This window comes from Medicago sativa, chromosome 3, assembly GCF_051527215.1.
Source record: "Medicago sativa cultivar Bolivia chromosome 3, Bolivia_mono, whole genome shotgun sequence".
In the NCBI taxonomy this organism is placed as follows: Eukaryota; Viridiplantae; Streptophyta; class Magnoliopsida; order Fabales; family Fabaceae; genus Medicago; species Medicago sativa.
Genome location: NC_140751.1, coordinates 92,998,131 through 93,012,703, shown reverse-complemented (window position 1 = coordinate 93,012,703; position 14,573 = coordinate 92,998,131). Strand labels below are relative to the sequence as shown.

Here is a 14,573-nt window from a genome sequence, read left to right as displayed (position 1 = left end):
GAGTTTGACACATTGGATTGATGCAAGATTTTTTCCTATTTGTTGCTTCATGCTTGTATATTATTAAGATTCTGTGTATATACATATGTATACAGACATAAATTAGATAAAAAGATTACTCATCTAGAAGCAGCCAAATATGTTAAATAATTCAACCGTCCATTTCAGACCATTGCACGTGGTACTGTATTGGTTAAAACTAAGCTAACACAGCCAAAATCTAGAAGATATACAATATATGATCACACGTGTAGGAGTATAAAGTTTACCAAACAAAGAAACCGGTTAAAGTTCACATGTGTGAGATGAATTATTCTACTCTCACAGTTATACACATATGAAACAAAACGATAATTGATGCAATCGGTTTTCATAAGTTAGTTTAGCCTACAAAACACCAAGGGATAGGTATACAAAGGCGGCTAGGACAAATTAAAAACCCTGTTATGGTAGTGACCCATACCATACCATAAAAATGGTCAACAAAATAATCACAACCCTTCATCTATTATCTTATATATTAATATTATAAATATAGGTGATCCTTCTCTGCCTATTACCCTTCATATATATTGCACAGACATATATACCTATTGAGCTATAAACCTATTCATCAAATTCACAAAAAAGTTAGAACAACAAGAAAAAGAAAATGGAAGTGTTGATGCATAGCCCTAGAGAGAGTCCTACCATAGATCATTTCGATTTCAACAGAATCTCACCTTATCTAAGTGCTCCTTCTTCACCAAAACGTTTTGGTGAAGATTTTTACTTAAGTGCACCCACTAGCCCATCAAGGTTTTTCTCTCAATTTGAAGATGAAGATGCTGGATTTGCGTTTTCTGTTCATAGAGAATCAGATTCATCACCCCGTTCAGCTGAAGAACTTTTCCATGGTGGTGTAATCAAGCCTTTAGAATCTGCTAAATCTCCTCTTCTATCTTCAAATAGAGTCAAAAAATCTCCAATAGCAAAAGGTAAAAAAGCAATCATGGAAGCTTTTTCACCTAAAAATAAGAAAGATTCATCTCTTGGTAATGGAGAAAGAAGAGGTAGAGATAGAACACCAGCTTCTCAAGTTTCTTCATCGAATTCTGGTCGTAGGGTCACACGTTCACATTCTCCATATAGAACATCACAATACACATGGGTGGAACAACAACAACAACAACATAAACAATCACAAAAAGAGGATTCTGTTGAATCTAATCAAACCGTTTCTTCTTCGAAGAGCTCTAGAATATGGAGATTGAGAGATTTTTTGTTGTTTCGTAGTGCATCAGAAGGAAGAGGAACAAACAAAGATCCATTCAGAAAATACCCTGTTTCATACAACAAGAAATTATCGGAAGAAGGAAAAGGTTCATCATCACCGTTTAGATCTTCTGAGATTCCGAGACCTAGAAGAAAGGATTCCGGTGTTTCTGCACATGAATTGCATTATGCTAGGAAAAAAGCAGAGTCTGAAGATTTGAAGAAGAGAACATTCTTGCCTTATAAACAAGGGATTTTGGGTAGGTTAGCTGGGTTAGGATCAAACACAAGATGAATGTCATGCATTTTTTTTTTCATTCATTCAACCTCTCAAACAATTTTCTTTTCCTGCATAAAAAATGTATTCTTTTGTTGAAATTTTAATATACTATTAATTTTTATTATTTGATATAAAAACGTTCAATTGTAGAGACTAATCTTTAAGTCGATACGACACGACAAAGTTCTATTATTGTGTATATTATATACCGACATTGTTTAGAATATTTGCATAGACAAGGGCATGTGGCTAGTCGATGAAGACAAAAGAGTATGAATATGTGGCCCAATAACAATGTATTTCTTCACATTGTTATTTGAATTCAATTTGATAACAATCTTCTTGCGTTTGTGTATCAATCAGTTAGGAGTTATGAAAGAACATGCAAAACAGATAAACTTTAGATGAATGTACTTCTTTTGTCTTGCACAAATAATACACGTCTCTCAAGTCTGAACTCTGAAGAGACAACGTGCGGGCTGTATTGTGAATTGTGGGAGACACTGCTTCCTAACTAACACATCTGACGTATAATTTATTCACAGATGTTTTCTTTTTTTTAATTGTCTAGTTGATTGGATAATAGGATATAATTTAGTAATTTGGGGATTATTAGACAAGAGATAAGTAAAATTTGATTTCAACCATGGGATCAAATTTACACCATTCCGTCTCAGTTGAAACTCACTAACATATGTATTGAAACAAAAAGTTAATATGGTCCCAAATAAAAATAACAAGCGTTTTAGTTCGGTTTGAATTAATTTTTTAAAAAATAATCATATATGATTGCAAAATATAGATAATTTTTTTAGCTAAAAGAAATAACCGTAGTGATTGAAAACTTACACCATAGATTGATAACAGAGATTTAAACTTCACCGTCCACAAAACAATTTTAACATTTTTATCTATTGAGTTAGAATTTATGGATATTATTTCAAAGGGAAAAAGTGTAACCAACAAAACAATATATTATGCAATATATCATACAACTAAATAAATAAATAAGTACCCTAAAAAATATATTAAAACTTACTTATGCAATTTGGTTTGGTTATGAAAGAAGTAATCCGGAATCTATTCCAATCCAAACGGTATATACAATAGGACATCAAAAACTAATTTAATAACATTCAATTTGACGTTATTTTCAACTTTTTAGATCGGTTGACAATTTTATTTTATTTTAAATCTCAAATCGGTTTGAATCTAAACATGTAAGTCACCATAAATAGTAAAGGACTATAGTATGCATGAATCTATTAGCAAAAAAAACAAAAAAAGGAAAAAGGTGAATCGATTTAGTTTCCTACTTTTCTTACCATATGTGGACTGTTTTATGTGAAAAATGTTCTCCATTATGGTAAAATGAAATTTATGTGAAAAATGTTCTCCATTATGGTAAAATGAAATATTAGTAGAATTTTTTTTTTTAAAGTTATTTGGCTGCTTCTAGATGTGTTTGACTCTAATACAATATTTTATTCGATTTTTTTGTTAATATGACATTATTTTATTTAAAGCATACCATAAAATTATGTTTTATTTATTGAAAAAAATAACAAGTTCTTTATTTGTTTGACAAAAAAAATACAAGTTCTTGTTGATGCATGCATCTTTAATTAGTATTTAGTAACTAATCGTCATACAAGTTCTCAAAAAATTATTTGTAAAAAAAAAACAACAGTTCTAAAAAAATGAATAATTCTTATTTCAAAAAAAAAATGAATAATTCTATAAACCAACTTGTAAACTAATTATTTACTATCACTATTATATTAATATTAATAAGCAAATTTTAGAGCCTGATATGAATTAAAAAATTAGTAGATTTTGATATCTAATAATTTAGATATTTTAAAATAAAACAGAAGCTATTTTGTGTTTGTTTGTCATAATAAAAAAAATTGTCCTAAATTAACTGACTCATTTCACTTTTCAATGCAATATTAATTACTTTTTTTCAATTATAACTCTAATTAATATTAATTTTATCATTTCCAATTCTTGTTCAATTTTTTTTTTTATCATTTCCAATTCAATATATTCTACTTTGTATTTATGATAATGGTAAATGCACCAATACTTGAAAAGAACACTTAAAACATTTTTCCTATCTTTTACTAATATATTTTTCTTAATAAGCGTGAAATGAGTAAAATGCTCACTTAAATTGGGACGGAGAGAGTAAAATACAATTTTTACAAGGAAAAAATTGCAAATTCTCTCATACTATCATTTAATTGCAGTTTTTACTCTTTTTCAACAAAAAAATATTCAATTTTTACACGGAAAAACTGCAAATCTTCTCAAGGCACACCACTGCCTAAACGACGGTACACCAAAAGGATTAGAGTTGTTGGAGTGAAAAAAACTCAATATAATCTCCATATTTGTAATAATTGTCTACCTTTTTTAGACTTGAACCAGAACATTGTGAACTTTTCTGTACAAGTCGCCTGCAGTGAGGAGGACTTGGTGCCTTCCCTGACTACCCTCTCACCTCGATTCATCAACTTCGAAAAAGAATCGACTTAAACAGTTTCCTTCGAGCTGATATGCATATCAAAACTCTTTGGAAAATTAAGAAGAGACTTGTGGGTCGATTTGTTCAGAAGTATCACAAGGAGTCAGAATAGGCCTCGAAGAATTTCTTACCTAGTTTTAAGGACACCGACACCAGCCACTGAACACGGAACAAATGGAAGAACAAGTTAATGGTGGGCTTACTCTTCTTTTACTCTCACCAGTATTCAAAAACCTTCGTAAAAGTCTAACTCAAAGGGTGCAGTTGGGAAGGAGAAACCTTCAGATGATTCCATGCAGCCACTTCGAATTCATTAAAGGGAAGGGACACAAGTAGTTCCCTAAATAGAATATCAAACACAAGAAGAATACACTCTTCCTACCGACTACGAACTTTGTTGTCCTTGTCGAGGACAAACCAATGTTATGACAGGATACCTCCAACCTATGGACCAAATTGAAGATGGACCTAGTCGTCAGGATCTCCTCGTCCACCCCAGATATACGAAGCGACGTTAGAAGGTAGTTCTAGGACAAGAAACTTCACCTTTTCCATTTTAGGTTCATCGCCCTAACAGGGGAGAACCATGAGTCTAACACTTGGAACTTTCCTCCAATCACCATTTAACATCCTTTTCAGTAAAAAAAAAAAAAGTAAAATTAAACTGCCTTTCTAAGCCTCTCCTAGTTTCTTGAAACTTTGGATCACCACTCGGTATCACCAAAATCCATCATTACCTTAAGCCATGTCTACCATATAAAGCGCTTTACCATCTATATAAGTGTGGTCTACTTTGTATCACCTTTGAATATGATCGACTTCTCTTGGAGTTCACAAGTACCAACAAAAAACGAGCCAAAACAATCAAGGTTGAAATCATTTGAAGCAAAACAAGTGCAGAATAATAAGGAAAAGGCATATATAGGTGCGAGAAAAAGACCTTTGGGCGATATCTATCTACTTATATATATAAGAAAGGAAATGTCCATTGAATTTACCAATTTGCCCCTATGAGGGGCATTTTGGTAATTCAATTATTGGAGGGTTTTTTTTTTTTTAAGGTTTGACCTATGAATTTCCATTTTTGCCCCTAACCAATTTTTTTAATTATTTTCTTATTTTTATATTTTTAATAACATTTAATTATTTTCCAATTTTTATATTTTTAACTATTTTTTCAATTTTTCCTCCCAAATTCAATTGCTTCTACATTGCCGTTGTGGGAGATTAAGGTATCGTTTGACCCGACTTTTTTTCAAACTTCTCTACATTTTTAAGGAGAAGTTAGGCCGAATACAATATCAATTAAGTACTTACTAAAAAAAGTACTTTTTTTGAACGCATAAAATTGAATGGAATGAGCTTTGACCAAAAGCTGTTGAATGTTACTTTAAAAAACTACTCGACAATTTATTTCACAAGCACCTCTTTTCAACTCACGCCGGAAACTTTTTCTTTATTTTTTAATATTATATTTCAATATGTTTTTTTCTTCCATTTAACTTTATTTTTTTTTAACCGTTGCATTAATTTTTTAAGGAGATTCCATTTAATTTTATTACCTTTTTTCAAAGGAATTTTATTATCTTTTTATCACTTATATATTTAATTTCAATATCGTTTAATCATCGCAATGTCACAAATATTTTTATTCACGCTGTCATTTAATGATCCCAAATATTTTTATCTCCTTTCTTCAACCTCGCGAATATATACACACATTAACGTTTAGAGTAATATTTTATGTCCGTCTGTCTGTTTTTTTGTTACGCTAATGCATATAATTTTTTTAGTGTTGCTTGGTTGAGTGCTACCTCACCAATTTTTTTAAATATTTTCCAATTTTTATATTTTTAAAAACTTTTAACTATTTTACAATTTTTTTATTTTTAACTATTTAAAACTAAGTTGATGGTTCATGGTTTTTAAGGTTTATATTTTGACATATTACAATGATTCACAATTATCCGTCATTTTACCATCTATCCTTTCAATGTAATCTTCCAGACTGAATATTACTAAGCATATGTGAAGAGACTGAATATTGCTCTGTTGATATTACTTTTTTGACGTCAAAGAGATTTTTTATTTTTTAACGGTCAAAATATTAATAACAAGTTCCTACACAAGACGCTAAAGAGTTTAATGTGTTTCTTTCGTTCATTTTGTGTCATATAAATATTGGTGTTAATCCCTTTTTGGTAACTCTATGACAGTAGCGCTCACTTTTATAATTTTAACTATTATGTAATTTATGATGTTTTCCTGCTCTTGATAAAGCTTTCATAAATATTTTGATAAAGTTTCTTAATTTTTGTGCAATATTCATTAATTTGTTCATTTTTCCTTCGGAACAATTTTTTTACAAAATACGTTACTGAACCCCATGCCTTAAACCATGCATCACAAATATTTGGATTATGCGAACTTCATTCTCAAATTTACTAGGAATGGTAATATTCCGTAATTTGAACATCTCTCCTTTAAAACAAGTTTTTAAAAGTGCGTATAATTCACATGAAAGGACTCGATACTAAATTGCAGTTAATATCTGCCTTTGCTGTAGATCATGTGAAATGATTTATATACGTTGAAACTGAAAGGCAAAATGATATAAATCAAGTAGAGAGGCATTCAACTATCTGTCTGATTCAGAAGTTTGTTCACCTGAAAGGAATGGATACTAAATTACAGTTACTATCTACCTTTGTTGTAGATCATGTGAAAGGATTTATATACGTGGTACTAAATTGCATTTAATATCTGCCTTTGCTAGGGGTGGCAAAAATACCCATGCCCACGGGTACCCGTGGGTAAAATCCGTCACGGGTATGGAGCGGGTAGCTAAACTGGCATCCACGGGTATAATAAACGGGTATTTGACTACCCATTATTATCTGGACACAGACACGGATTGGATTGTATCCATACCTATGGGTACCCATACCCGATAATAAATTAAGTAAATTACTAATATATCTTTATATATCATATCTTATTACTTAAAGTTGGTACCTTATTGAAGAAAATTTTACCCCCCACCTAAAAATCCTCAATAATAACCTATTTTTATTTTAAATTTTTTTAATTCATCTTATTAAGTTCACCGTTTCCACTTCATTCACATCATAAAACATATAGATTATATAAGAATCATGAATTTTCTATGAATTATGTATGATTTATGAAATTTTGAGTGGATTATGTATGGATGTTTAAAAGTTGAAGTTTTTTGGTAATTAAAAAAAGTTATTATTTGTACCAAAAAATAAATAAATTCAAAACTCCATGGGTACCCATGGATACCTCAATACCCACGGGTACCCGTATAGTGAGTACCCACGAGGATACGGGGCGGGCACAGGTATCATACTTATCCAACGGGGCGGGGACAGGTATCATATTATCCGTACCCATGGGTATCCATTGACATCCTTAGCCTTTGCTGTAGATAATGTGAAAAGATTTATATACGTTGAAGCTAAAAACACAAAATGATATAAATTAGGTAGAGAGGCTTTCAGCTATCTATCTGATGCAGAAGTTTGTTCGCCTGAAAGAACTAGATACTAAATTGCAGTTAATATCTGTCTTTGCTGTAGATCATGTGAAATGATTTATATATGTTGAAGCTGAAAGTCAAAATGATATAAATCAGGCAGCTTTGGTAATAGGGTTTTCATTGGTTTATAGATAGATATCAATTATTACTGGAAAAGTGTTTCTACAGCTGACAAAATATGTTTTCATTTGTTACTTGTGATCAAACCATTTTAAAGATTTAATTTTGTAATCCGTAATGTAAGAGTACTCTAAATATTGTATTATGGTTTATAATTATCTGTCATTTCACAATCTATCCTTCCAATATAATATTTTGTCAAATACGTTACTGAACCCCGTGCGAAGCACGGGTTTGTAACTAGTTTGCTATATAAATAGAAGATACAACAAGTTCCAAAACCAGTTTAATGCAAAACAAGTGCAGACTAATAAGGAAAAGGCATGTATAGGTGCGAGAAAAAGACCTTGGGGGAAATTTTCTATATAAATAGAAGATACAACAAGTGCCAAAACCAGTTTAATGCAAAATTGTATGGTCCAATTTAATGCAAAATAAGTGACATAACCAATTTGAAAATCAAGTCCACGTACAAAGGTGGAATAAAATTAAATAACAACAACCAACTTTGAAAACTCATTGCAATAACAGTTTATAAAAACAAGTTTAAACTAGAAACAAACAAGAGGTTCTAATATACCTGTTTAGTTGTATCTAGTATGATGATTGAAGACAACTCCTTTTGTTGCAATTGTAATGTATGGACACCATTAGGCACTAGCAAACAACGATGATTATAGACCTGAGTATCAGACAAAATTAATTAGTTAGAAGTTAATCTAAACTCTAATCTTCAATTTCAAAGTAACTCCCATTTTTTATAGTTTGCCGTTCATCTAAATCCCATAAAACTCAATGGATTAATCTCCACAGTTACGAGTGGAGGATACCGGTTAAAAAAAAAAATCAAAGTAACGGGTCCTAATTTCTTTAATTTTTGTTTGGGCCTGCGTTTTTCTTCTTTTCACACTCTACCCATTTCTCGCGCGTCCTATAAATTTTACAAAAATACCCATGAGTAATTCGGATTTTAAAATCCGAAAATATTTTTCACTAATTCAGATTATATAATCCGAAATATTCTTATGTATAACCAACACATGTTGGCTCAGTTGGTAAGGAACGGGTCACCTCCTTGCAGAAGGTTGTGTGTTCGATTCCCTTTACCGATGTGAGGGCAGTGTTGGTGGGTGATCTGTAAGTACCTCTATAAGTGCCCTTTGGCCCCGGAGGCGTGCCCTGACCCTGGTGGTGACCGGAGCCGAACCCACCTAAACTTTTTGTAACCAAAAAAAAAAATCAGCAATCGGAATCTCTCCCAGTACCTCTATAAGTGCCCTTTGGGCCCGGAGGGGTGCCCTGACCCTAGTGGTGACCGGAGCCGAACCCACCTAAACTTTTTGTAACCAAAAAAAAAATAATCAGCAATCGGAATCTCTCCCATTTCAGCAGTTTTGAATTTTGCTTTTAAAAACAACCAAAAAACAAAGTAAAAAACCTATCAAATAAAATCATAAAAATACTACCAAAAAATTCTTAAAATCAAATAAAACTAATGCAAAAATTTTCGGATTTTTCTGAGAATACGAAAAAAATTTAAAAAAAAAAAATGGGTCTAAACGATGGAATTTTGGATTTTGAGGGGTGGAATCCCATAAAAAGTCCCGACTATGAGAGTTTTGATCCTTGATTTTTTTTTCTTCTGATTTTCTGGCCAAATTTCGGAGCAATCCGATCAAGTAGCCTGAAAACCAGATTTTTGACTAAGTACAGCTAATAATGACCCAAAACAGAATGATGAGAGTTAGGAAAATTAATATTGTCATTAAAATGACTATCTATATGTTACAAACATGTTTAGAATTTGTGGTGTTACAGATCGGATTATATAATCCGAACTGTTTTTTCCTTGAAAAAGGGGTGTTTAGGGGTGTTCGAATTATATAATCCGAAAAAATCAAGGAACACGCCCTATTTTTTGAAGTTTTCAGATTATGAAATCTGAATTACTGAAGAACTCATTTTTCCACCCTATAACAAAGGAAAAACCCAATTCGGATTTTAAAATCCGAAAATCACAGGGGTATTTTTGAAAATTTTACAAGACGCGCTAGTAAGACATAAGATGAAAAAAGTAAGAGTCTTGGCATGGACCAGAATAGATTAGCCTCAAAATCTCTTTTGGGCTACACTTCGTAGACCTAGCATAATGCATAGAAGACAATAAAATTGCTTTTCCCACATATAGAGTTGCTTAAAAACACATGTAAATGACAAAAAAAAAAACCAACGGTACCGTTGAGGTTTTTTAGCTATTTCAATGTGTTTTTGAGCAACTTCTTATAAGGGAATAACAATGATCTGCAGACAATCATGTTTATAATTTCCTTTTTTTTACCATTAATTTTGTTATCTAAAGTTACGAGTTCTTTTTCCCCTCAAACAAGAGAAGTTAAGACTTCTCTTACCTTGTGTTTGACGGAGACGGTGAAGAATAACGATCATAGTTGTAAATTATGTAATTAGTTTAATTGTTGGTTAAGTGTCGAATATGAAATTAGTTGGAGTTTGTTATTAAGAGGTTGTTTTGTTAATCCCGTACAAGTTGTATATAAGAGCATCACTTATATTCATTTTTACAATCTTTTGTTAAAATGGGTTTCTTTAAGTTTTATTCTCCCTGAAACCTTTATGGCTCTTTTCACTTTATTTCTCCAAATCCTCAAAATCCAGCAGCAACAATGAGCATTTTTTTTATCAACAATGAGCATTCCAAATCAATAGAAAATACACACACAGACATTGATTCCACTAATCAAGTGCACAATACTAAGGATCCATAATATAAATAAATTTAAGTTGACATCAATCAAACATGCAGCCGAAATCTAAAGATCAATAATATAAATAAAAATTATCATTCTTGTATAATTCACATATGTGCTTCTAAATCCAAAATCCTTTTGGATGATTCTTGTATAATTCTCATTTTTGTGTTTTTAGCACCTTCATAGAGCTCTAACATAAGTTTCATATGAAGGACATAGCCATCCTCTTGGATAAATTGCCAAAGCTGAAAAATGTAATCTACTACTAATATAAGAATTTTAAAATAAAAAATAAAATAGTTATCGTTCACTCAAATAAATAAACCCTTTTTTAAAGATAATGAATTATTAAATGACATTAATACCCTTAAGAAAAATGGGCTTTATTTATTTAAGTAAAGTATTGAAATGTAATTTTTTATATAATTAGAATTCTTATGTTAGTAGTACTAGATAGTAGATATTAAGAACAAAATTTCATATTAGTAGTGTTCCTCCTCTAGGTCTCAGGTTCGATTTTCTCTGATGTCAATTTGGGTGGGTTAATTTAGCTTCTTCAAAAAAAAAAGAACAAAATTTCGTCACATACCCCTCAAATTATAACTATAACCTCACAAATTAGTTGAAGTATCTAAATTATCAATTATCATTCATTTTTAAAATATTGACTTCTCCTCCGGTAACAAAAAAAAAAAAACCTCTTTTTGTTTGTGTGTGAGTGAAAGAAGTCATGGCCGCCTGTTGACCTGATCTAACCTTGAGCAGTAAAGATTTTCCTTTGAAAAAAAAAAAAAAACTTGAGTAGTAAAGATTAAAATAATAAAAACACTTAAACCACTTAACCATTTATTTTTAATAATTCGTGGGTGGCTATGTAGATTGGATTAGTTAACATATTTAGTGAAACCACATGCCAATAATGTGTAAAGAGGAATGTTAGGGATACTCTTTTGAACACTCTCTCTAACACTTACTCTTTTATTGAATAAAATTAATGTTTGTCACACCACTTTAAGTGTAACTCATTTCTAAAGTGTGAGACTCAATATAAAAGTGAATCTTTGAGAGTGTTGAAAAGAGAGTGTTGCTAGCTAGCACTTCTGTCTACTAATGTGGAAATTAATCTGTCTTATTTTTTTGTTAACTTAATATGAGTTTGAGAGGATGGAGTTATGGGCTTGTTTTAGTGTGATTGCATTCTCCCAAGACAGTTGCTTTTCCCACCAACCTGAGTTTCTTACACGTTTTGTTTGGATTCTAAAATCATAAATATTTCAACGTGTTTTGGAAGATTTTATAAGGTGATTATATTATTTGGATTTTATAATTCGAATCATATAGGACACGCGAGAAACTCAATTTGGTGTCAAAAGAAGGTGTCTTCGCCCAAAACGTCATGATCCAACTCAACGATGAATCACCCACTTACTAAGAGAGTGGTCTCTTGTAACCTCAAATTGCTCAAATTATCTAAAGGTAATTTTCAATAGGTATTTTTTGTACTAACAAACCTATTGAATTCTCACTCATTTCCGATCAATGTTTTCATTGAATTTTAATCAATACCTCTTCAACAATTTTCCCAGGAGAACTTCTTTTCTTCTAAAAAACTATTATTCATCAAACTTACTTATTTGGACAGAAAAACACATTTAAGTTCAACAAAAGAAAAATTGATATTTTTTTTCTTCTGTGGCTTGAAAAATCCGAAAAGGTATGATTTATATGAAAATGATGGAAAATAAAAATAGCTCTCACTTCCTTTAAAAAAGAAATAGCTCTCACTTTATAACCTTTTATGCATCTCTTTCAAAAAGAAAATATTTTCTCCTTCTATCGCATCTAATATAAGAAAATTGTTCTTCTTCCTCTTAAAATTGATCATTCCCTTAACTCATCTAGAGTTATCTCTAGCTGAAAAATGTCGAACGAAAGTTAACACTATATGAATTAAGGTAATGAACAATTTTAAAAGGAAGAAGAGTAATTTTTCTAATATAAGACTTCTTCTTTTGGTTTTCAATAAACGGGTCCAAAAAGTCATGACCCTAACAACCATGAATCACCACCCACTTTATAAAACCTTTTATCTCCTTCTTATCGCATTTGATATAAGACCTGCTCTATTAGTTTACAACACCCCTTCAAGTCTAATGAGTTTATTCTCTTTTTTGTTATAACTTAGGTAGTTGCCTCTCTCTTTTTTAAATTTTAATATTTTGTTTTGTCTTTGAGCTGCTTATATTACTTTGGTGTTTGAGGGTGGAGTTAATTGGCTTGTATAAGTGTGGAGTATTGCTCCAAAAACCATGACATTGAGTCTATTTGTTACAATTTTTTAAATTTTTTTCTGTTAATAAGATTTTGATCATTATAAAATTATCAAATTTAACTTTTTTGCAAACGATTTTAACCCTTGTTGTTAAGTCAATGTATTTTTCTAAAGTTTTTTTTTTTCCTAACATGTTTACAACATTATATAAAGTTCATCTACAAAAAATGAGCTCAAAATTTGATTTATAGATCCAAATTCTTGTTACTTTTATTTTGAGTTTTTGGCATTTAAAAAAAATGCATATTTAATCCTTCCCATATTAAAAAATTCTAAATTTTGTATAACTTCTTATAAAGTTTTAAACATGTTTTCAATCCGTAAAAATAAAACATGTTTACCAAAAATCATTCAAAATTTTTGAAGTCAAAAGATAATTAAACATGTTTTAATTCAAGCCTTCAACATGCTTGCATAGCGACTAAAATTGACTGCATGGAAATTTATAGAGATTAAAATTATATTTAATCTTGTTTTTTAAATAATAATAATAAACACTTTTGAAAACATTCATCTTTTTGTTACGGTTTTCCAAAACACACTTTCATCTTGATGTTTTATGGTGTAGTGCAACCGATCTTGTTCTTTAGTTTTTTCTCTCCTGTTTGTTCATCTTTCTATTAAAAGAGTGACTTATTTTTTTTTTTTAAGAAAATACACCAGGCCATCTAAATTGACACAAAGATAATATCAAATATGGAAGGAGCACACACTTCGAAGTCTCAAGGCAACACCATCGAACCAAACTAAGTTGGTTTCTATATATAAAAAAAAAAGTGATAGTTAAGCTTTGAGCAAACTATTTCATTTTACATTCACTTGCTACCCACCACAAACCATTTCATTTCATTGCACAAGATTGTCGTTGTTCAATTTTTATTTTTTTTGGCAAGCTGTAGTTGTCGAATCGTACACCCAGACTGTCCATTAATAAAGCTTCTCGCTATCTCCGGAAAGAGTATTGATTTACTGGTAAAACTTTTTTGTCATGTCTATCTTCTAAATAAATCACAAACAATTCAATCCATCACATAATATAACCCTAAAAAGTAGTGTACAATCATCAATCCCATCCATCACTATAGCTCCAATAATTCCAAGTCATTAAGTGACAATGCAACCCTGATTTGAGTTGAGAATAATGTGTTTTAGGCTAATTCAGTGATTTCAAATTGCCGCTAATATAATAAAATCAAAAGTTTAACCTAACTTGACGTTTCACTTTGGAAAGAAAAAAAAAGGAGAAACATTTAATTGTTTTCTCCAAGTAAGGACGTAGTATGAAAATATTGATTGGCAACAAGTCACTATTAATTTTGAGCACTTGTAATGCAAAGATTATACATCAAATCCATCACGCTGGCATAGCTGGCTCCAATAGCTAAAGACAATTACAGTTACTTCTTTTCTTGGCTACATCTTATATCTATATCCACTCAAACTCACCACAGCATAAACCAGAACTTTCTACAATTTTTGGATAAATTGGAAAATTTTGTATTGTGTAAAGATGCTGAATCAAATAAAAAATAGATAAAAAAGATAATCGTGCAATTACTGCATGGCATGTGCAAACAATAAGTTTTAGGTTTGAATTTACCTTCATTTTTTTTGAATGATGAATATTAATAATTAGTTGTTAGATTAATGTTCACTCATCACCTATTATTATTACTCTAGAATAGATCCAATAGAATATATGTATGGTGAAGTTGTCTATTTGTAGA

General features: G+C 30.9%; 1 protein-coding gene across 1 annotated transcript; it reads left to right on the top strand.

Moving 5' to 3' along the window:
• The first annotated feature begins 194 nt into the window (after positions 1-194).
• On the top strand, positions 195-1,674 carry AR781 (DUF1645-domain containing protein). Its single transcript, XM_085755998.1, has one exon. The coding sequence runs from the start codon at positions 653-655 to the stop codon at positions 1,547-1,549; it is 897 nt and encodes a 298-aa protein (XP_085612124.1). The 5' UTR covers positions 195-652; the 3' UTR covers positions 1,550-1,674.
• Positions 1,675-14,573: the final 12,899 nt, after the last annotated feature.

Excerpts from the sequence above, each read along its gene's own strand:
- AR781 (XM_085755998.1), top strand. The coding sequence starts at position 653 with ATGGAAGTGTTGATGCATAGCCCTAGAGAGAGTCCTACCATAGATCAT.